Here is a 24,605-nt window from a genome sequence, read left to right as displayed (position 1 = left end):
TATTACATATATCATATATCACATCACATCATGTATCACATGTAGTTAGGGCACAGAACTAAAAAAGATGAAGGTCATGGTTTCACTGACTTTTCTTTCTTTCATGGGCAAAACCTCATTCTTACCCCTTGCCAGCTGTCTTTTTTTTTTAAAAACCTTTATCTTTCATCTTAAAATCAATACTGCATATTGGTTCCAAGGCAGAAGAGTGGTGAAGGCTAGTCAATGGGGGTTAAGTGACTTGTCCAGGGTCACACAGCTAGGAATTTTCTGAGGCCATATTTGAACCTAGAACCTCCCCTCTCTAGGTCTGGCTTTCAATCCACTGAGACAACCAGCAACCTCCTATCTTTTTTTTAAGTATTCTTTTTCTTTAGTCATGAAAGGGATCTTATTGGGAAAATATTAAGTAATCAATTATTAGTAATGAAAAAGTGACTCCCATTAGATATCCTACTGGAATAAGCTATATTGATAACAAATAAAGGTTTTCCCAAAAGTTTACAGATAAAAGGTGTTCTGATAGTCTTAAGATTTAGTTGAAACTGCAAATATATGGTATATAAAATGGTGTGTAGGTGTGTGTAGGATAATATAGAAGTGGAAAAGGGTAAAATTGTGTTTGCAATCATATTCTTATGCCATTCACTCTAATTCTATTCATGTCATTCCATTTTATATAGTAATAACTGGGCTGAAATTATTCTGAAAATTTGCCTTGCAAAAAGGCTTTTAATTTGTTCCTAAATTTGCCTTGACTTAAAAAAAAGATAATGACTTCACTTAAAGCAGCCTCTTAAATAGTGGTGTTTTCACTGGTTAAACTTTGATCTATAAAACTAATGTACCTTGTACCTAGTTTTAATAACATCATGTACTTTAGCTGTTAGTGAACCTAATTTTCAAATAGACTTTGATATATCAAGAACTTCCAATTTAGAATGTCAGTGGAAAGGGGCTATGGATTAAGTTTTACAACACTTATCAAACAGTTTGGAGATCCTTTATAGGTTAAAAATTAGTTAAGAGGTGGTTAGGGGATCAGAACAAAATAGGTAGAAGTAGTTGTAGTAACTGCTTTTAAAGGAAAGGCTGAGTATGTGTGTATGGGGAGAGGCAGTGGTAATGTGTACAATATGGAAGAAAACTGGCATTTTTTTGTGGCCCATGCTTTTTAGTATCCCAGTATAAAGTATAATAATTATTTCCCTAAAATGTGGCAATGTAGATCACAAATATTAACTTTTTTTACAAAATAAAACTCTAAGAATTATGCTTTTGTATTCTTTTTTAGACTTTTATGATTTTTTTGTCTCTCCCCCTCACCCTGTTTGTAGATTCTGATTTTTCTAGACTATTGAAATAGCCTCTTAATTGATCTGTCTCCAGTCTCTTCTTTCTAAACCTTCCATTCAGCAGCCCAATCAATCTTCCAGAAGCACCAGTTTGACTATGTCATTGCCACGCTCAGGAGCATTCAGAAACTCCCTAGTCTGCTCTCTGTTGTCTCTGGCCTATCTTCCTAGGCTTATTAGCTGTTCACTCCTTTTCCTTTATATTCTAGACAGATTGTATAACTTATTCATGTATAACATGTCGTTTCCCAACTTGGCCTCAGCCTTTGCACTGACTGTCTCCCATGCTTCCTCACTTCTGCCTCTCAGAATCCCTAACGTCTTTCCAAGGTGTGTTCAAGTGCTGAGCTTCTACTAGGTGTCTTTTCCAATTTCCTAGCTTTTAGTACTTTTTGTTACTACATATTACAAAATAATATTGGGACGATATTCTAATGTCCTTGGCAAAAACTGAGTGGGAAAATCATAGCAGTTAATTCTGAAACAATGCATTTCACTAACTTTTCTTTCTCCCTTGCCAGACTTAGCCATTTTCTTTGAGTGTTTGAGGAGAAATTAGGCTGCTTGAAGATTGTACTAGTGTGGTCACTGGAGCAATGGAAAGAGTCCTTCACTGAATCACTTAAAATCAATACCCTCTTTCTTGATAAGTCATCTGGATTAGGGTAACAGTCAGACTAAGGGAAGGAATAAGTCTTTTATTATATCAGTTAATGAAATATTTATTGAATTCACCTTTGAACTTCTGGAAAGGACATTCATTAAGGAGGCTGAGTGATTTTAGAAAAATGATTTTGCAAAGATATTTAGAAATTTAAGAAACTTGTTCCATGTGATAAAGCAAAATTACAATCAAGTTTTCACCTGGACTCAGTAACTGTATTCTGTCTATTGTGGAATGTTGCCTATAAGTTTAGGGAAACTGAAAAGTGGAACTCTAAAATGTCTTGATTCAAAAGATTTCCAGGGACATGTGGTGACTGGTAATTTGAACTTTTCTATAAACGAAAAAAAAGCTTAGATTTAGAATAATCTAAATTCATTCAGAAAAATTCTAGAAAAAGCTTCTAGAAGAAGAGAAAGTGCAAAGTGGTGCAGTGGATTGAATAATTCAATGTGTAGTCAGGAAGACCTAAGTTCAGATTCAGTCTCAGATATTCTCAGATATTTACCAGCTATGTGACTTGGACAAGTCATTTATAACCTCCTTCTATTTCACTTTCCTCAACTTAGAATGGAGATAATAACTGCACCTATTTTCTAAGGTTACTATGGGGATGAAATGAGATAATATTTGTAAAGTGCTTAAGGCTACTTGGTAAACTCGAGATGCTTAATTAATGCTTATTTCCTCTCTTTCTTTGTGTTTAAAAATCAGAGGGTTTGTTTTGTCCCCATACCTTGTATAGTGTTTAGAAACAAATTTTGTGGCTTTGTCTTCCAGATCGACATCAGGAATTATTTTTGACTTTGCATATATCCAGTCCTAGTGTATTTGGCACATAGTAAATGCTTAATAAATGATTGCTTGATTGACTAGTTAGCACCTCTTCTGCTTTCCTTTTTATTTCTCAATCTTGGAAATGACATTAAAACAAAAACTTTACCCTATTACTTACAGCTTAGTAGTCAGTGTAATTGATTAAGTGTTTTGAGAGACAGTAGGGCAAAGCAGCTAGAGAGCTGGCCTTAGAGTCAGGAAAATCTCAGCTTAATTTCTGTCTCTGACACATACTGGGCAAATCATTTAACCTTTCAGTATTGCAGGCATCTGTGATTCCAATTTAGAAACTGTTACTTGGAGGGAGGGCATTTTCAAATCAGTGGTTTCCAATAACAACCAAATCACGATAAAGGAAAAAAATAAAGTCCAGTCATAAGGAAAATTGTAAAAGAAATTGTTAATGGAAAATACATGAGGGCCATTGTCTTTATTGTAAATCAGTTGATAATTATTTTTAATTATTTTTATCTTATGTTAATAACAAGTTTCCACATAAATTTTCCAAAGTTATGTGATTCATATGGTCTTCTTCTCTTCTTCCTTTCCCTCTCCCAGAGCTGACAAGCAATTCAATCTGGGCTATATATGTATTATCATGCAAAATTTATTTCCATATTGTTCATTTTTATAAGTGAATAATCTTATAAAACCAAACCCCCAATCATCTCACCAAATAAACAAGTAATAAATCATATGTTTTCATCTATATTTCTACTCCAATCGTTCTTTCTCTGGAGGTGGATAGCATTTTTTTCATAAGTTCCTCAGAATTGTCCTGTATCATTGTATTGCTGTTATTAGCAAAGTCTATCACATTTGATCATTTCATAATATTTCAGTGACTGTGTATAATGTTCTCCTGGTTATGCTTATTTCACTCTGCATCAGTTCACATAGGTCTTTCCAGCTTTTTCTGAAATCATCCTGTTCATCATTCCTTATAGCACAATAGTATTCCATCACCATTACATACCACAATTTGATCAGCCATTCCCCAGTCAAGGGACATACCTTTAGTTTCCAATTCTTTGCCACCACAAAAAGCACAGTTATAAATATTTTTGTACAAACAGGTCCTTTCCCATTTTTTTAAATCTCTTTGGGATACCAACCCAGTAGTGATATTACTGGATCCAAAAGTACATATTCTTTTATAGTCTTTTGGGCATATTGCCTTCCAGAATGGTCAAATTCAATTCAGAATTCCACCAGTAATGCATTAGTGTCCCAATTCTGCCACATTCTCTATGATATTTATTATTTTCCTTTACTATCTTATTGGCTAATCTGATAGGTATGAAGTTGTTTTAAATTGCATTTCTCTAATCAAAAGGGATTTAGAACATGTTTTCATATGATTATTGATAGCTTTGATTTCTTCATCTGAAAACTGCCTATTCATATCCTATGACCATTAATCAATTGGGGAATGACTTGGACTCTTATAAATTTGACTTAGTTATTTATATATTTGAGAAATGAGACATTCATTGGAAAAAATTGGTTATAACATTTTCCCCAGTTTGTTGCTTTCTTTCTAATCTTGGTTGCATTTTGTTTATACAAAACCTTTTCAATTTAACATAATCAAAATTATTCATTTTACATCTTGTAGTATTCTCTGTCTCTTGTTATGTGATGAATTTTTCCCTTCTCAATAGATCTGACAGGTAAATTATTCTATATTCCCTTAATTTACTTATAATATCACTCCATATGTTTAAATCATATAGCCATTTTGACCTTATCTTGGTATAGGATGTGAGATATTAATCTAATTTTTCTAATTCTAATTTTTCTCACACTGTTTTTCAATTTTCCCAGCAGTTTTTGTCACATAATAAGTCCTTAACCCAAAAGCTGGGATCTTTGGGTATATCAAACACTAGATTGCTGAGGTCATTTACTCTTAGTCTCTTCCATTGATCCACCCTTCTATTACTTAGCTAGTACCAGATTGTTTTGATGATCATTGCTTTATAGTACAGTTTAAGATCTGGTACTGTTGACAATTATTTTTAAAAGTAAATTTTATTACTATTTTTTGTTTTTATATCTCCAAAATGTCTCCCAGTATCTCTCCCCCTTCTCATAGGTTGTTTTGTGGTGATTGTTATTTTTCATTTACATTGTTATAGTCATTAAATGTATTGTTATCTTCGCTCTGCTAATTTCACTTGGAATCAATTAATGAAGTACTTCTGTCCTCTGTATTTATTATATTAGTCATATGTATCTTTCCATGTTTCTCTGTATTTATCATATTTTGTCATTTCTTTCAGCATAGTATTATACATCATTTCCTATATTCTATAGTATGCTAGAATATAGTTACAGAGCTCAGGTGAAAAATTACATTATACCGATGTATCACAATTTGTTTAAACATTCCCAGTTTATAATTATCTATTTTGTTTCCAGTTTCTTTTACCACAAAAAATGCTATTAAAAGTATTTTGGTCTATATGGAGACTTTTTTCTTACTAATCATCTCCTACTACATGCCAAAGAACAAAATATCCGGTTCAAAGACTGTGGATATTTTAGTTGCTTGATTTGCATAATTCTAAATGACTTTCCAAAATGGTTGTTTTGCTTCACAACTCTAATAACAATGTACCTATCTTCCCACAACCCCTCCAAATTGACTCTTCCTACACTTTTAACATCTTTGCCAATTTGCTAGATGAAAGGTGAAAGCTTAGGGTTGTTTTGATTTTAGTATTTCTATGACTGATGATTTGGTGCGTTCTTTCATATGGTTATTAATAGTTTGCAATTCTTTTGAGACCTGTTAGTTTATAATCTTTGACCATTTATTAAGATTGGGGTCAACTTTTAAGGGTCTTAACATTTGTGTGTAATGCTACATCCTCTGCTTTTAGATAACTTCTAATAATTCCTTTTTTTCTTCCTGTTAGTTGATCATGGTCTTGCCCGTTTGGTCACAGCATACTGTGAACATGGTCATAAAGCTGCCAAAATCAATCCCCTCTTTGCTGGTCAAGCTGTTATGGAGAACGTACCTGAAATCCAAACTCTTGTTGAGACTCTTCAGGGACCCTTTAATACTACAGGTAAAAACTTAGTAGCACTGGATCATCCCACAATGTTTCAGTTTCTATGTACAATGTTCTCCTGGTTCTGCTCATTTCACTCTGCATCAGTTCATGGAGGTCTTTCCAGTTCATCTAGAAATCAATCAGTTCATCATTCCTTATTGCACAATAGTATTCCATCACCATCATATACCACAATTTGTTCAGCCATTCCCCAATTGAGGGACACCCCCTTATTTTCCAATTTTTTGCTACCACAAAAAGTGCAGGTATAAATATTTTTGGCCACAATAGATTTGTAATGGACCTAATTTTCATGGCCTTTTGTAGTTATTCAATAGCAGAGGAATAGAAATAGATGGTGGCAGGGCCCCAGAGTTGATGACTGACCAGGTAGAATGGTGATAGAGAAGGGGCCAAGGAATTCAAGGGTAGAGGACAATGTCAGGTTGAATTAATCAATGATAGAGTAAAGACCATGAAGCCAGGTCAGTAAAATCAGATTGAAAGAACAGAGAGAGTTAGAGGTCAAGGAGATAATAAAGAAAGAATGACCTACAGAGAATAATCTTGCAAAAATAACTCCATGGCACCCCAGGAATCAACAGTTTATAAACTGGGAACCTTTGATCTAAAGCATATAAAGAACAGACATATATAGGCATCCCTTCTACATCATATCTTTCCCCATCACAGTTTTGATATATCACTGGTTGGCATGAGAAGTTAAATGGGAATTTTGGGAGTGTTTTGCAGAAGTTGTAGATGACACAGAAAGTTTTAAAACTCAGAGATGCTAAAATATATGTATAGTATTATATAATATCAATATATTTTATCTTTTAATGACATAAATGTACAAAATTTATTTTTTAAAGTTAAAGTAGAAAGTTTACAAAAAGAACATGAAAGTCAGCAGATGACATACAAAGACTAGAAATGTAAAGATATCTTAACATTGACCTACATACAGCCTATGACCAAATACTTAACCTTAATTTTATAATAAGATGCTGTAAACAACCCATAAAAAGAAAAAAATTCAGAATTCTTCTCTGGTAAGAAAGAAGGGTCCAAAAATTTTATGCAGATTTGCCTCTTACCCCTGAAACATGGAAGGGGATACTCTAAATGTATTCGGTCAATATCAGGGTTTAATCATTGAGTTAATATTGATATGTATGGATTTGTGTTACTCAGTAAGAAATTGTAGTTGATAAAAAAGTTCAAATATAGAAGAGATAACAAATCATCCCATAAATATGTGCACAGCATCACTAGCAATTTTTAAAATGTAAATTAAGACAACTTTAGTTTATTAAAATTTATAAACTCCAACAATTCAGAAAGATGTTAAATGTAACAGATTAACATAATGGAGTATTATGGAGCTTGTGTAAACAGTTTGTATGGATTATGTCAGGGCATGGTCAATTATATATACACACTGACTACAAAATTAACAAAGATTGAAAAGATTTGTGTTGGTACAATCCATTGGATTTTTTCCCTACAGTTCCTTAAATTCATTTAAAAAATAATGTTGCTCTGATATTCAAACACATATATCTCAGACTACATGTCCTTCAAGATGTACTTCTACAATAGGATTAATTTTGTGGGCATTATGTTTTTTGGGAGTTCCTGCTGAAGACAAAAGAAATTCTATGGGCTACTCTAACTAATTTTGGTGAATTTTATCACATTTTATTGTAGAACTTGAATTCTCCATGTGAAATTATAACTATCGAAGGGGAAAGTAGAAATCTTAAGCATTAACAAATAGTTATTTGTTCTAGCACCAAAGAAATGTCAGTTTTCTTTTATCCCCATAACCTCTGACCATTGTGTCCTCAGTTTCACAAAATTGGCATCTTTTAAATTGGATTCACTTCAGTAAACATTTATTAAGCCCCTGCTATATTCTATCCTAATAGGATATATCTTAGGATATATCGATCCTAAGCACTGAGGGTTCAAATAAGAAACTTTTATCAATGTTTTAATAAAATCTAGAGTGTTTTGAAAGTTTAAGAATAGATATTTGAGTGAAAATCATTGTTATAGAATTTTAAAATTGATTATTCTTTGCCATTTTTACCTGTGATTCCTGTTCTAGGATTACTAAGCATGGGGAAGGAGGAAGCCTCTCTGGAAGAGGTATTGGCTTACCTTAACCACATCTACTGTGGGCAGATTTCTATGGAAACAATCCAGTTGCAGAGTCAGGAAGAGAAAGACTGGTTTGCAAGTAGATTTGAGGAATTAAAAAAGGAGACATTCACTACTGAAGAAAAAAAACAGCTGTCCCGATTAATGCTGGAATCTCAGGTATAAGACATTGGTGTAATAATAGTTGTATAAGATGTCTATGGGTATGTTAAAACAATATGGATCATTTAAGGCATAAATATTTAAATCTGTGATTAAGTGGATTGAAGAGAGGAAATTAAGACCAGGTATTGATTTAACCCATAGTTTCTAGTTTGCTTTTTTTTAAATGTGTGTATCTGTGTATATGTGCACACACATGATTAGATGAGTGTGGTGGGAAGTAATAGAGGGAAGAGAGAAATACAGTTTACTGGAAGAAGATATTTTAGATTTTAAAATTCTTTTTTTTCCTGCCATAGCTACATTTTTCTTATGTTTTATTGATGCTCTTTTAAAAACATTACCATCATTTCCCATAATTCCCCCACCTCCCAACAGAACCTAACCTTGTAACAAAGAAGTATAGTCAAGAAAAATACATTGGCCATAAATGAAAATATACACTTTATTCCATAACCTGCATCCATATTATCACTGCCAAGAGCTGGAGAGCATGCTTTATTCTCAATCAAGTTCTGAATTTCAGGGTTGTTTTCCTTTAAGTCACTGTCCATATGTACCCTTTAACCATATTCTTTGTGAAATGTTAAAAGGAAATGTTTTTCCCATTTAATTGTCAACCAAGAAATGCAGTTTATGACAGCTATAAAGGAGAGAACTTTGGGATGAGAGTCAAGACACAAGACAGTTTTTCTAGTACTTTGTAGCCTTTGAACTTGAAAGTATTTGTAGTACTTATAAGTACTTTGTACCTATTTCCCCTGCTTCCAGGCTCCCCTCTCTACTCCATTTAACACACAGCTGCCTAATTGATATTTTGATGATAATTTTTCTAAAGCACAGATCTCATCATGTCACTTCCATACTGAAGAAGAATCAGTGGCTCTCTGCTGCCTCTGGGCTAAAATATAAATTCCTCTGATATTTGAGGCCTTTCACAATCTGATTCTACTTTATTTTTCCAGACCAATAACACATTTCTCACCCTGCACTCTTTGTTGCATTCAAACCACTTTGTTTGCTGTTCTGCATATGTGACATTATGCTCTTGTTTCTGTGCTTACAATGTTCTGCTTTTTCATCTCAGCCTCTTAGAATCCCCATCTTCTTTCAAGATTTAGTTCAAGTGCTACTCTGCCAAGAAGACTTCCTTGTATCTTCTTGTTTTCAGTGCATCCATCACTGTGTTTTGGGGTTTTTAGAGCCTGTATTTATTTGTCTGTGAACATGTCTCATTTCAGAAAATATGAGCTCCTTCAGGATATGGACTGTCTGATTGTTGTATTTTTATCCCTAGTGCTTGGCATATAAAAGACACTTAGTAAAACGTTGATTATTATCTGTTCCTAAATGATTAGGACATTTCTTACCTGTAAAATGGGGATAATGACATTTAAGTTATTTAACTCATTGGATTTGTGAAGAAGACATATTTTCTATCTTAAAGTGACTCCCCAAAGATAGTTTTGACAGTTTTCAGCTTTAATTGAATAGAATATGCATATAAGATAGTAGATAACTGTGGAAGAATGGAACATAAACTTGCAATATAGTTCTTGTTCTCAAAAAGTTCAATTTGTGAGTCTTTGAATTGTGTAGATGCCTCAGTATTGCTAAAATAGCTGATCTTCTGTTTCCCAGGAGTTTGACCATTTTTTAGCCACCAAATTTGCCACAGTAAAGCGATATGGTGGTGAAGGCGCAGAAAGCATGATGGGTTTTTTCCATGAATTGTTAAAGATGGCAGCCTATAGTGGTGTGACAGATGTCATCATTGGGATGCCCCATCGAGGGAGACTTAATTTATTGACTGGCCTTCTGCAGTTCCCACCAGAGGTAAGATAGATACTCATCATTTGTTTTGCTAACATTGGCTAATCTACCCTTCTTTCTCAGACTGAAATAACTGTGCTTTGCTTTGAAAATCCAAATAGGCATATGTAGTAAATAAAATTATACTCTTGAATAAGGCTTGCTTGTATTCCCAGCATTCAGACTGAGCAGCTACATATTTTCCTACACATTTCTTTTTCCTTTCGGGAAAGAAGTTTGAGGTTTACTTTGTTTCTCACAAAAGTGTTAAGATTAAATAGATGAATTCTAGACTGTATGGTATACTATGCTTATCTACTGAAAAGCATCATTCAATTACATACTTTCCACCTTTCAAGGAGACTCATTTCCATTCATTTGTATGTAGTGTTCATTATCATAATATAATCACATGAGTCACACTTTTAATCCAAAAGCCTGAAACTCTGTATTTTTTAAACATGATAATTTATCTACTTTATAAATCCTCTCTGAAAATATCACAGAGTTCTTAAATTAATAAAGTTTATTCAGTAGTACATTTCACTGGTATTCTATGACATGTTGTTAATCAATCATTTCAGTTGTACTCTTTGTGACTCCATTTGGGGTTTCCTTGGCAAAGATACTGGAGTGGTTTGCATTTCCTTCTCCAGCTCATTTTACAGATGAGGAAACTGAGGCAGATAGGGTTAACTGGCTAGCCTGAACAGCCAGAAAGTGAAGCTGGATTTGAATACAGGTCCTCCCGACTCCAGCCCCTGTATTCTATATCCACCTAGCTATCTCTATGTCATGTAACTGAAGGTAATTAATTTTGATAACCTTTATTTATTAAAAAAAAGAATTCATGAAACTATATAATAGACTCAAATTTGTGTAACAAATTTATGTAACTCAAGTTGTGTAACGTTTTGTGTCAGAGATTGTCTTCAGATACAAAGGACCCATATATACTTTGGGAGATTTTTTTTCATTTTAATGGCCCCACCCTGGAAACATAGGGAAATATAAACATATCCCTTAGTTTACTGAGACTGATTCTCTCCTGGCATTTACAGTTTTTCAGAGGAAATTTTTAAGAAAATGAGGAAAACAAAACTGAAATACTACTAGGATGAGCAATTATTATGTTCAAAGATGCATTTAAATTCCCCGGGTCTCATGTAGTTCTGGTAATAAGGATTCCTCTGGTGTGGGTCCTCCTCTACAACCTATCTTGGCCCCCATGCTTTCTAGCTAGTTGTTCCTCACTACAAAGGAGGAGGCAGCATAAATTTCCCTCTTCCTTTCCTTCTCTCTCACTCTTTCCTCTTCTCCCTCCAAATTTCCTGCTAATCCTCATAGCTCTATAAACCATAGTTTTTCACATCAAGTCCTCCAGTCCTCTTGTAGAAAGGAAAGTACATATCAAGATAAGCTTTGACTTGTAAAGAGCAAATACAAAATATATACAAAGGAGCTACAAGGTCTTGGGGAAGGGAAGGAAGGGAATAAGAATTTATATAGCCTCTACGATGTGTCAGACACTGTGCTAAGTGCTTTACTAATAGGCTTCTATTAAAATATACTGATTTTAAAGCTGTTTTTGAATGTCTGCAAATTATTCTAGCTCTTGAACGATGAATTTGATGCCTACCTGTAATGACTCTCATGTACGTCATGTATACAAATAGTACAAAGATGCCAAAACTTTTAAATTGAATAAATGTTCTTGACTTTAAAATATGGAGCTCCCTTAATTTTCTGTGATAAAAGTACAATTTTCTCTTTGCTCATTTGTTTCACCTATTGTACTCTGTCCATTTATTTAAAATAGCTGATGTTCCGTAAGATGCGTGGCTTAAGTGAATTCCCAGAAAGCATCTCTGCTACTGGAGATGTCCTTTCTCATTTGACCTCCTCTGTGGACCTTGATTTTGGGTCTCATCGACCTCTTCATGTTACAATGCTGCCCAACCCCTCGCACCTTGAAGCCGTCAACCCTGTTGCTGTTGGCAAAACTCGTGGGAGACAGCAGTCACAATTAGATGGAGACTACTCTCCAGACACTGCTGCTCAGCCAGGGGACAAAGTCATATGTCTGCAGGTATTTTAACTCTTTATTTTGGTGTTGGGTGGTCAGAGATGGAAAGGGTTAGGAAAACTGAAAGCTTATGTTTGGTAGGCTTAGAGGATGATTGATGAATTGATGTTTTTCTTTTGGAAAGAGGACTTCCTCTCATTTAAACCTATCAGCTAGATCTGAAAGGAGCTGGCCCTACCTCCCTGGAGGGATCTTTCTTCTTCACAAGAATTTGGAATTTGTGGGTGGTTGAGATTGCCATTTCTGAACTTTTTAGGAAGTGCAGGAAGTTTCCCTAAAAGTTTTAGCCAAGTAGGAATCTGTATGGTTTTAAAATTTTCAACCTTGGTGGCAAAACTATTTTTTAAAGTTTAGGCTAACGGTATCAAAGCAAATTTAACTAAGCCATTATTATATGCATTTTTTTCCTTTTCGTATTATCAAAACAGAAAATGTACATTAGAGTAACCTTCACTTTTGTAATTTCAGGATCCAGTTAAATTTCACTCTGTAAATATTAGTATATTTTATAGGCTCTGTGGGACTTAATGATTACAAATGCATTAAGAAGATTGAACTTTTTTTGGTCTTTGTAGTCAAGAAGATTTCAAATCTACAGTTCATTCCTTTGAAAACCAACTTTAAAGTTGAATCCCAATAAATCTTGTCTCCAGAGTGTGTTTTGTTAAAACAATATGAATTTAAATTAGATATTAAGGATATTGGGTTTTTTTTCCTATCTGAGGGACTAGTAAATTAGGGTAAATAATTGGAAATTGAAGCAACAGGTAAACTAACCAAATGACATGGAAACAAAATATTCATCTGACTACTTTTAATATAGTGAATGGAGAATTTGCCTAGGATTTAACCATCTTGGTTCTCATCCCAGCCCTGCCACTACTATTAGTTGTATCATCATGGACAAGTCACTTAACTCTCCAACTACGATTTAGTTTCTTCACCTATAAAATGGGGTTATCACTTTATCATTGTTGGGACCTGATGACTGAAAGTGTTTGTGTAGCTATAACATATATAAGTTAATAAAATTACTTGAGTAACCATGTTATTGACACTCTAGCTGTATGAAAATTGACTGTCAGAAATTGAAAAAAGAATGGGCTGAGTTTAGTTAGGAAAAAAACTCGCCAATTTGATGAGCAGATGACAATTTAAATTGGTTACCAATGATCTAGTGTAAGGATATTTTTTAAAATACATTTTATTGGTATCTTTTATTATTATTTTATTTTCTGAATATAGGGGACTATCCCTTTTACAGAGAATAGAAAAGAAAGAAGAAAAGAAAACATTTCACACAATTGACTGACATATTAGCAGTGTCTGGTAGTTAATGCAATATTCTCACCTTTTAAGCAGGGATGTTTCAAATAATCAATAGAATATATTCATTCTAGTTTTCTGACTTGTAAGCAAAAAAAACCATTTTCCTAGTGAATAATAGTCAATATAAAATTATTACCATTTTAATAACTGACATTTAAAAATACGATATTATCTGATGTTTTATTTATAATGTTATGTTATTCAACATAAATTATACTTATAACATGATAACTTTACAGTCTGTTGGCTACTTTCCTACATTATCTCATTGGATCTTCCCCAAAACCCTGATCAGTGGATATTAAAGTTGGAGTTATCCCCATTTTACAGATGAAGGAATTGAAGCTTTTTGATTTAAGTGACCTGCTCATAGTCATTTTGTGACTAAGAGACAGGATTCAAGGTTGGTCTCTGAAGAAAGTTTGGGAAATAAAAGGTTTTGTTCAAAAAAAAAGTGTCTCAGTTATGCAGTGCTTTAAAGTTTACATATACATATAGTATACATACATATACATGAACACATACACACGGGTGTATATATAAACATATAATATAACTATATGATATATAATTAACATATGTATTATATAAGTAATATATATTATATATTAATATATAATATAAATATATGTGTATATATAAATAAAACACATGTATATGTAAAATCTCACTTGATCCTCACATCAGCCCTGTGAGGTAAGTGTTTTTATCTCCATTTATAAATGAAGAGACCAAGGCTTAGCAAATGACTAGTGTTTGAGGCTGACTGGCCTCCTAGACCTCCTTTCTTATCCAGACGTCTCTATTTCTATTACAACTATATATTTCTTGACTTATTTTGTCTGGATTCACAATTCTGGCTTCTTGTAGGGAACTCTAAATGGAAATCTTTAGCATTTTAGCTAATTCTTCTAACACTGCTTGCTATTTTCTTTCTGTCCTTTGCTTATTATCTTCCTTTGAAAAACATGATTGGGGTCTGGGCAGGGGGGAGTACAGGGTGAGACGTGCTTTAGAAAATCTGTCGAACAACTAATGTTGCATGTTTTTAATGCCAAGATTCACAGAAGCAGGACAAAATGGTGCAAGTGTGGAAACAGATGTTATATATTCCACCTAGCAGTTGAAATGAACAATAGCTTCTGTTATAAGTGTTTTGTTTTTTTTTAAAGTACTGGGGTGGGGGAGCAGTCTGATTCATCTTTGTCTTGCTGAGCTCCCTTTCGCTCCATTACCCTAAAAGAAGAGTATCCAGCTGTGAGGAAGGCAAGCAGCTTCTTGGCTTGTGTAGCAAGAGATTAAGATTCTGGGTGATAGATAAGGCTTCTCCAGCTCAAAGAGGGGAGTACCGATTATAGCATTATTTTTATAATGCTATTTAGGGGTGTCAGGGAGAAAAAGGGCTTCTAGCCCTGACTGGAGAAGGGAAGGATATGTAGTAGTTGTTGGAAATTTTTTTCTGGACTTTTTTAGTTATAGAATAGGCAAAAAGATAGTGGATCATTGAGAGGGGAGAGAGGATTTGGTCAGAATTGGAGGCTTGAGCAGAGAAAGAGACCCAGGATCTAGCAGGCGCCACATGACATGGGCTTTGGGATTTGGGTCTTTAGTGTCACTGGGAATTGTATAGTAGTGATTCATTGATATGAATGTACTTTTCCAATATGTTCATATAGCCTATACCAGTATGGGAAACAAACAATTCAGATGATATGATATTAGGAAGCTTATGATAAAGGTACATACATGTTTTAGTAGCAATTTGTAAATATATTCACCTCCAAGTGTTTTTTTCTATAACATAGAATTTTTTAAAAATGCTGAACTTAAACGTTTCTTATACCCATGACAAAACACACTAAGATTCTATATGAATTCTATATGAAATATGGGATTCTATATCAAACAATTAATCTCCATTTCATACTGCTTGTTTTAAAATCAATCAATTGGATCTCTCTATCTCTGTTAAACTGTTATCTGTTAAACTGGCTTGCTGGTTTGTGCTTCCCCCTGAACGGAATTCCTTCTGTTTTCTAATGTACATAAAATGCTGAGGGCTTTATTATACCAGGAGTCCTCCATTTGATTTAGGTCTGCTCAAGACCCATCTTTAGATCAGTATTTCAGAGAATATCACTGCTTTCAAGATGAAAATTTTGATGATTCTCATTCTTTACCCAAACCTATGCTACCTCTTTTCTTGGCTTTTCATTCCAATCTACTTCTTGATGGCCATATTTCTTAAGAGTTCTGATCCTTATCTCTGGGACTTGTGCATTCCAGACAAGTAACATGCTCTCTCCCAAGTGATTTTTTCTTCAGTTCTGAAGGTTCTCAGATCTGCAATTTGTTCAGTGTTAAATGCTCCCTCCACTGATACAGTTTGCAGTCCCTCAGAAATATAATAACTGGAATTCCAGAGCTCCATTAGCTGAAAAACTCCTTATCCTGCAGCAAACCTAGAATGAATCTCTAGTACGAGGCGAGCCTGAATTAGGCTGGCACCTTGTTAGTTCAGATTCAGGGTTATAATGAAAGGAGCTCATAGCTCATTTAACAGTTAATAAAAGGAAAGTTCACTTAGTCATAGCATAGATAGGATATACAAAAAGGATACTCTTAAGCACTTAGCCTGGTTAGTTACAAATCTTATTGACCCCTCTCAATTTCATATAGAACTGAGACTGGGAGGAGGTTAGAGTATGCTGACTCATGTGGTCTTGGGCTATCCACCAAGTCTGAAGGGTCCTTACTCTACATGGGTGTAGCTTTTTATACCTTTTGGTGGCCAGAAAACCATATCAACATGGCCAGAAGCTACTAGGAAGCTGCCTCAGGAAAGGAGCATTTTGAACCTTGACCCAAGGCAAGTACTAAGGACAGATTTATTTCCTTTCAAGGGAAGTTCTAGTCTAACCTATGTTGTGAGGTGAGGGGGTACCTTGGTAGTTAGTGATCCTATCATATGTCCCCACTTAGTTATGTCAGATCTTGGACAAGAGATAGAGAGCCCCTTTTGGAAAACTCAGCAGCTTGGCCTAGGATTTGCCAGTTTGCTCTTTTATAGCATAGACTTTGAGAAGCCAGAGTCACTTCCATGCTATGATGAGGTATTAGTATGACTTATGGGTCTTACTGCCACCACACTCTTAATTATCTGCCCTTTGCATTATTTTTCCTACTGCCATGTCTATGGTGCCAGCTGCAAGATACAGGGAAAGCTAGGCATGATCACCTAGATACGCATTTGGAGGGAAAAGGATGATGAGAATAGAAGACAAGGAAAAGGAGGATGAGTGTGTTTTTTTCCAAAAAATACTGTCCAGCAAATCCCTTTTTGTCTGTCAAGCTATCTTTATGAATACCTTGTGTTCTACCTGCCTCCTCTGACAGGGCCCACTGTGGCATTGTTGATGGCTTCGGAAGCTATGTTTGAATGATTGGGATGCTTTATATACATGGTGATAGAGAGAAAGAGGGAATGGCTCAACTGGTAATGGCTCTTGGGAGAAAGGAGCGCACAGCTTAATCATTGTGGGAAAATCTTTTTATGAATAGATTTTTTTTACATCACTATTTAAAAACCCTTCTTAATTCTACCGTGATGCTTAAACCTGTTATGTTCCTTTTTTTCCCCATAATTTAGGTTCATGGTGATGCTTCTTTCTGTGGTCAAGGGATTGTTCCTGAAACGTTTACCCTCTCTAATCTCCCACATTTCAGAATTGGTGGAAGTATCCATCTAATTGTTAATAACCAGCTGGGTTTCACCACTCCAGCAGAAAGAGGAAGGTCTTCCTTGTATTGTAGTGACATTGGTAGGTACCATGGCCACACTAGGGGATGGTTAAGTCAATCGTACTGTTTGTGTAGGGAGTTCTGCAATATTTCCGTAAGTGTGGGATTTCTTCCATGTGTCTTCTTCCTTCAGTGGCATAGCTCCTATTCCACCCCCACCTTTTTCATCCCTTGTGATTCTTAACTATGTATAGCCCCTGTCCCCTAATTCAAGACCAATATCTTGACATGACAGAATCCTTCTAGATCAGGAGTTTTTAACTTTTTTTATATCATGGACCCTTTTGGTGGTCTGGTAAAGTCTATAGACCCTTTCTCAGAATAATGTTTTTGATGCATAAAGTGAAATACAAAATATTACAAAGAAAACCAATTATATTGAAATAAAAATGGGATATTTTTTCCATCCAAGTTTATGAGCCCCTCCCACCCCCTGCCAAGTATCAACCCAGTAAGGAGCCTCTGTAGCCCAGGCTAAGAACCTGTGCTCTAGATGTTTTTTTTTTGTTTTTTTATTTTAAACCCTTAACTTCTGTGCATTGACTCATAGGTGGAAGAGTGGTAAGGGTAGGCAATGGGGGTCAAGTGACTTGCCCAGGGTCACACAGCTAGGAAGTGTCTGAGGCCGGATTTGAACCTAGGACCTCCCGGCTCTCAATCCACTGAGCTACCCAGCTGCCCCCTGCTCTAGATGTTTTAACATTCTGTTAATACCAGTACAACATTCAGACTGTCCAGGACTATTATCTAATTATCCCTATTATATATTATTTCTATTATATCTGCTAAATGACTGCTACATCTCCCTTTTCAATCACACACTTCCTAAATAATAATGCTTATATTACTTCTTTGGGTACAAGTTATGATTTAACTTACTTATGCCCATCATGCCTCTCTCCACTGTCCTTTTGGGTAACACCTTCAGAGAGTATGGTATCCTATGATTCACAGTCATAATATTACCAAGAAAATTAGTGTTAAAAAGTTATGTATAGTATTGTATGCATTGAAGAGCAACTTGGGATCACTGTTATTGCTGCACACTTCCCCTACTACAAGTTAGCTTGGTCTTTTCTATCTATTCAATTTTGAGTCCACAATATATTTTGTACAGATGAATGAAATCAAAGATTTATCCATCCAGCTGAATATCTGGTTTATTTTCTAGTCTTTTTTTCCTTTTTTTAAAAACTCTTACCTTCTTTCTTAGATTGGAGAATGAACATTGGTTCCAATGCAGAAGAGCACTAAGGGCTAGCAATGAGGATTAAATGACTTGCCCAGGATCATACAGCTAGGAAGTGTCTGAGGCCAGATTTAAACCTAGGATTTCCCATCTCTAGGCCTGGCTCTCAATTTACTGAGATACCCAGCTGCCTTTCTTCTCTCCTTTTATATTATTTTTAAGTCTTAATGCAGCTATCCACAGAAGTACTATCAAGTTGACATTTGGCTTGAAAACATTTGAGAATATTTTTGAATCATCTATATCATGTTATATTTTCAGGTAATGGGAGAAAAGGACAGAGATTTTGAGGCTGTCATTTATGTAATGAATTGAAATGTCTTGATGAACTTTGAAATATAATTATTCTGTGATTTTTATGAGTTTTTAGTCCCTCTCCCATTAGACTGTGAATTCCTTGAAAGAATGGACTTTTACCTTTCTTTGTATTCCCAGGTCTTGGAATATAGTAAGCATTTAATTGGAAGTAACTAGATAAGACCGTGGATAGAATGCTAGGCCTAGAGTCAGGAAGACTTGTTCCTGAGTTCAAATCTTACCTCAAATACTTAAAAGCTGTGTGACCCTGGACAAGTCACTTTACCCTGTTTGCCTCAGTTTTCCCATCTGTAAAATGAGCTGGAAAAGGAAATGGCAAACCACTCCAGGATCTTTAGATAGAATACTCCAAGTCAGTTCATGAAGAGTTGGACATAACTGTAAATGACTGAACAACTATTAAGGCACCTAATTAATATTTATTGATCATTGACTGACAAAAAAAGATTTCTTCCATGTTTGGTGCTCCCTAGTCTGATTAATATTGCCACGTTCTATTTCAGGTAAGATTGTTGGCTGTGCTGTCATCCATGTCAATGGAGATAACCCTGAGGAAGTGGTTCGTGCCACCCGCCTGGCTATGGAATACCAACGCCAGTTTCGCAAAGATATAATTGTTGATTTGCTGTGCTACCGGCAGTGGGGTCATAATGAGTTGGATGAACCCTTCTTCACCAATCCTGTGATGTATAAAATAATTAGGTAAATCATCAGGAGTGTTGATTTAATATCCACCACCGAAATAAGTCTAGCTTTATATGTATTTCTTAGTTCTATCGATTTTCCTTTGACAGTATTTTATGTCTATTTTACATATAGGAAAACTGAGGCAGAGGGGTGAGATGAAAAATTGCCTTCTGCAACAAAGTTTGAATCAAAAATGCAAACTTTCCAAGTATATTTATCTTATAGAGGCACTTATAATTAGAAGTGTTCTGATAAATGTTTAATAACTGGCTCTCTAGGGGGAAAAACTGTAGGTTTGACATACTTTCTATTTAATCCTCATTAACAACATTTTTTTCATCACTTCTTAAGCTTAGACAGTCAACAAAACAGTTTTTACATCAGTAACTTTTTTATTTTTTTTATTTTAAATATATTTATTTAGTTAATTAATTTAGAATATTTTTCCATGGTTACATGATTCATATTCTTTCCCTACCCTCCTCCCTCTGACTTCCCGTAGCCAATGAGCATTTCAACTGGGTTTTACATGTATCATCAGTTACTTTTTCATCAAAATATCATGTCCCTTTGTGGTTTTCTCTACCTTCTTAAGAATGAAATTATTATTAAGCCAATCGCAGATTTGTCAATTGTTTAACTTAACTTTTAGGTGGGGGGAAGGGAAGGGAAGAGAAGGGGAAAGGGAAGGAGGGAAAAAGAGGAAAGAGACAGAGAAAGAGGGAGACAGAGACAGAGAGAGAGATACAATAAGACAGAGAGAAAGGGAGGTAGAAAGAACATTTGAGAAGTCAAGGTCTTCTATAAGTGCAATATTCTATTTTAGATGGTTTCTAGTAGCCCCCTGCACATAGGCATAAGCAACATATTTCCTTAGAATGTGCTTCCCAGCAATTCTTCAAAAGATAAACATTTATTAAATACTCAGTCATAAGGATAGAGACAAGGCCAGCCATGATTATTTCAATGGTAGCTCTTGAATGAGAAAACACCATGTACCAATGCAAACCTGCGTTGCAACTTAAAGTGCAAACTTTTCTTCTCTTTGAGTGTTAGAAAGTTGCCTAGCACACTGAGAAGTTAAATGACTTGATTCAGATCACGTAGCTAATCCTCATTCTGACGTGAGCTCTCAGTACAATGCTTGTTGACTTGACTATTCCATTCAGTAATAAGGAATATTATTTTTATTCATCAAAAAAGCTAGATTTGACTAAGCTTAATTAAAAAAAATTAACAACTAAACTTTTCTTTAAAAATGCAAAAATACCAAATGTGTCTTTGAGACGTTAGTGTGTGTCTTAAAAAACCCTAAAAAATAAAACTCTCTTTATAAATATATGTAGTACACAAAAAACCAAATTCCTACATTGGTCATGCCTAAAAATGTATGTCTCTGTCTTTTAAGTTTATCACTTCTCTGCCAGGAGGTAAGAGAGAGGAACCAGTAGCATGCCTTGTACACACGCCCCTTTTTTCCTTCTCTTTATCTTAACCCAGATTTCTTCACCATGTTTTATCTTTCAGTATCCTAGATTAGCTTACATAATTGTACGTTCTTTTTTTTTTTTAAACCCTCACCTTCTGTCTTGGAGTCAATACTGTGTATTGGCTCCAAGGCAGTAGAGTAGTAAAGGCTAGGCAATGGGGATCAAGTGACTTGCCCAGGGTCACACAGCTAGGAAGTGTCTGAGGCCGGATTTGAACCTAGGACCTCCTGTCTCTAGGCCTGACTCTCAATCCACTGAGCTACCCAGCTGCCCTCACTGTATATTCTTAATAGGCAAAGCTTTTCTGGTTTATCTCTTCTGTTCCCTTGGAATAGAGATCAACCTACCGTCAGGAATTCCATTCTACCACATCTAAATGTTGAGGTTAAATTTGTCTCCTTACATTAGAATCTCTAGTTCACTTTATTCAATATACATGCTGTTTTATTTTATATATATTCTATATACTTTATATTTATAATATGTGTGTGTGTGTATATATATATATATAAACCCTTACCTTCTGTCTTAGTATCAATTCTAAGACAGAAGAGTAGTAAGGGCTAGGCAGTGGGGGTTAAGTGACTTGCCCTGGGACACATAGTTAGGAAGTGTCTGAGACCAGATTTGAACCTATATCATCCTGACTCCAGGCCTGGCATTCTGTCCACTGTGCTACCTTGCTGCCCCTTATGCATTAATTTTAGCCATCTGAAGCAATGGATCTCTTTTCTTAGATATTGGCTTCTATAAATTACTGGTCCTGCCTTCTGGGTTTATTTCTTTCTCCTATTTTGGATTCAATACTTCCATGGTCCTAGACTTGTCAGACAGATTAGTCTTACTTTCCATCTTGGAGTCAATACTGTGTATTGGTTCCAAGGCAGAAGAGTGGTAAGGGCTAGGCAACAGGGGTTAAGTGACTTGCCCAGGGTCATATAGCTAGGAAATGTCTGAGACCAGATTTGAACCTAGGACCTCCTATCTCTAGGCCTGGCTCTCAAACCACTGAGCTACCCAGCTGCCCCCTGACAGATTAGTCTTTTAATCGCTCTTGGATTCCTTTTATTCATCTGCATAACTATCTGTTTGTAAGATGAGAGATTCAAGACTTGAAGTTCCCTCATTTTACCCTGTTGCTGATTCTCGGACTACTCCCTCTTCTCCCCTGAATGTTAGCCTCTCTGGTCCCACTTGGGAGATGAGACAATTCATTTAAGAAACAGAAAAGATGGAATGACAAAAGGACAGAAGATGAACCCTAGTTACTTGAGATCTGTGTGCCTTGATTCAGATTGGTGCCATTCCCCCAAACCTTCCTTCTAGTTCTCTGCACACTGAGATCTCAAGTCTCTCTGGGAAAGGAAACTTTATTACCAGAGAAGCAGAAAGTACATAAAGCACATAAGATGAAATGTAAGATCTACATAGTTTTGTTTCAATTTGTCCCTGCTCTACCCAACCTTCCCTGTAGTTCCTTGGACCATAGACACTACATCCTTGGATCACAGTTAGTCTGTCAGCCACTGTTTATGGAGGACTCACAATGTGCCCAGCATCTTGCTCTGGGGATACAAGTGACAAGAATGAAACAATCCTTATCAGCAAAGAGGTTATAGCCTTCCAATGGGCAGGAGCTGGTGTGGGGGAGTGTGGAAAGGACGGGGAGAGACTACAAGTGTATGTGTATGTATACATATTTGTACACACACATAAAGTGAATATATACAAATATGTACACAGTAATTAAATATGAAGTAGTGGAGGAGGGAGGCCACAGCAGATAGAAAGGAGAGGTCTAGAAAGGCTTCATATAGAAGAGAGTACATGACCTGTTTCTTATATCTTCTTTCCCTTTTGATAGAAGGAAGATTGGGCTGACAGGGAAGGTCACTGAGTTAACAAGGAGGCTGAGGAATCATTTTTCCCAGAGACATTAAGAACGAGGATGGATACTTTTCCATCAGAATTGATTTCATGGTCTTACTAAGATCATATAAAGGAATTCACTAGCAGGTCCCTTAAGGTTTTCGACATTCACGTGATTCTAGATGTATGCTAGGAGACCATAACATAATTGCTTTTTTTTTTCTTTGCAAAGCTTAAAGTACTATAAAATGTTAATTATTATTATTTTTGGTTATTATTATTTTATGATGTATCATTCATCATGTGTTGCTAGGTGTTGCCATATTCTCTAGTCACAATTAATTTAAGATGCCAACTAACAACATAAACTATGAACATGGCATATTTAATATAATAAACTCCAACTAATATTTATTCTTAATGCACTGTAATCTCTAGGCTCATCAGGAAGCATTAAGGAAGGATGTAAGCATTAATGTAAAACTCCCATGAGTTTATTTGAACTTTTTTTGTGGTATAATTAGCATATTCATTTTAATTAAGGTACAGTGCAACATTTACATGGTGTTTCATCTGGAAGCTAATCCTGTTTTCTTTATAGATTAAAGACAGTAATAAATATAAAATAATGGTGGCCATATGTCAAACAACGTTCTTTGATTCCATGAGCCAAATGTCAGAAATAGTCTAGAAATGTCAGAAAACGTACTTTTCTTTTCTTTTCTTTTCTTTTCTTTTTTTTTTTTTTTTACCATCTATGGGGTTCCTTTCATTTCAGCTTTATTTTTTTTATTATTAGACATTTATTAATATTCGTTTTTAACCTGTTTACATACTTTATGCCCCTACTTTCCCCTTCATCCCGCACTCTCCGCCCACCCATGGCCAATGTACATTTCCACTGGTTGTAACATGTGTCCTTGTTCAGGGTCTATTTCCCATTCCTGTCTGCCTCAGCCCATGCATTCAAGCAATTGTTTATCTTATATGTTTCCTCTCCTGCAGTCCTTCCTCTGAATGTGGGTAGCATCTTTACCATAAATCCCTCAGAGCTGTCTTGTGTCATTGCAGTGCTGCTGGTACAGAAGTCCATTACATTTGATTTTACCATAGTATATCAGTCTCTGTGTACAGTGTTCTTCTGGCTCTGCTCCTTTCGCTCTGCATCACTTCCTGGAGGTCTTTCCAGTTCACCTGGAACTTCTCCAGTTTATTATTCCTTTGAGCACAATAGTATTCCATCACTAGCATGTACCACAATTTGTTCAGCTATTCCCCAATTGAAGAACATCCCCTCCTTTTCCAGTTTTTTGCCACCACAAAAAGCGTAGCTATAAATATTTTCGTACAAGTCTGTTTATCTATGATCTCTTTGGGGTACAAACCCAACAATAGTATGGCTGGATCAAAGGGCAGGCATTCTTTTATAGCCCTTTGAGCATAGTTCCAAATTGCCAGCCAGAATGGTTGGATCAGTTCACAACTCCACCAGCAATGCATTAATGTCCCAGTTTTGCCACATCCCCTCCAACATTCATTACTCTCCCCTTCTTTCATTTTAGCCAATCTGCTAGGTGTGAGGTGATACCTCAGAGTTGTTTTGATTTGCATTTCTCTAATTATTAGAGATTTGGAACACTTTCTCATGTGCTTATTGATACTTTTGATTTCTTTACCTGAAAATTGCCTATTCATGTCTCTTGCCCATTTAT

The 24,605-nt window shown here is 35.5% G+C and overlaps 1 protein-coding gene across 1 annotated transcript in view; it reads left to right on the top strand.

Annotated features, from left to right (window-relative positions):
• The window catches only part of DHTKD1 (dehydrogenase E1 and transketolase domain containing 1), a 65,361-nt gene that overhangs the window by 5,454 nt on the left and 35,302 nt on the right, over nucleotides 1-24,605 (top strand). Inside the window, exons 2-7 of the mRNA XM_044677576.1 lie at nucleotides 5,781-5,936; nucleotides 8,038-8,249; nucleotides 9,894-10,088; nucleotides 11,884-12,153; nucleotides 17,129-17,300; nucleotides 19,351-19,549. Of these exons, the coding sequence (XP_044533511.1) occupies nucleotides 5,781-5,936; nucleotides 8,038-8,249; nucleotides 9,894-10,088; nucleotides 11,884-12,153; nucleotides 17,129-17,300; nucleotides 19,351-19,549 (1,204 nt within the window). The remainder of the gene's footprint in view (nucleotides 1-5,780; nucleotides 5,937-8,037; nucleotides 8,250-9,893; nucleotides 10,089-11,883; nucleotides 12,154-17,128; nucleotides 17,301-19,350; nucleotides 19,550-24,605) is intronic.

The sequence above is a fragment of the Gracilinanus agilis genome, chromosome 5 (genome assembly GCF_016433145.1).
Source record: "Gracilinanus agilis isolate LMUSP501 chromosome 5, AgileGrace, whole genome shotgun sequence".
Taxonomy (NCBI): Eukaryota; Metazoa; Chordata; class Mammalia; order Didelphimorphia; family Didelphidae; genus Gracilinanus; species Gracilinanus agilis.
The sequence above is the reverse complement of the archived record's forward strand: the minus strand, read 5'-3'. Positions and strand labels throughout refer to the sequence as shown.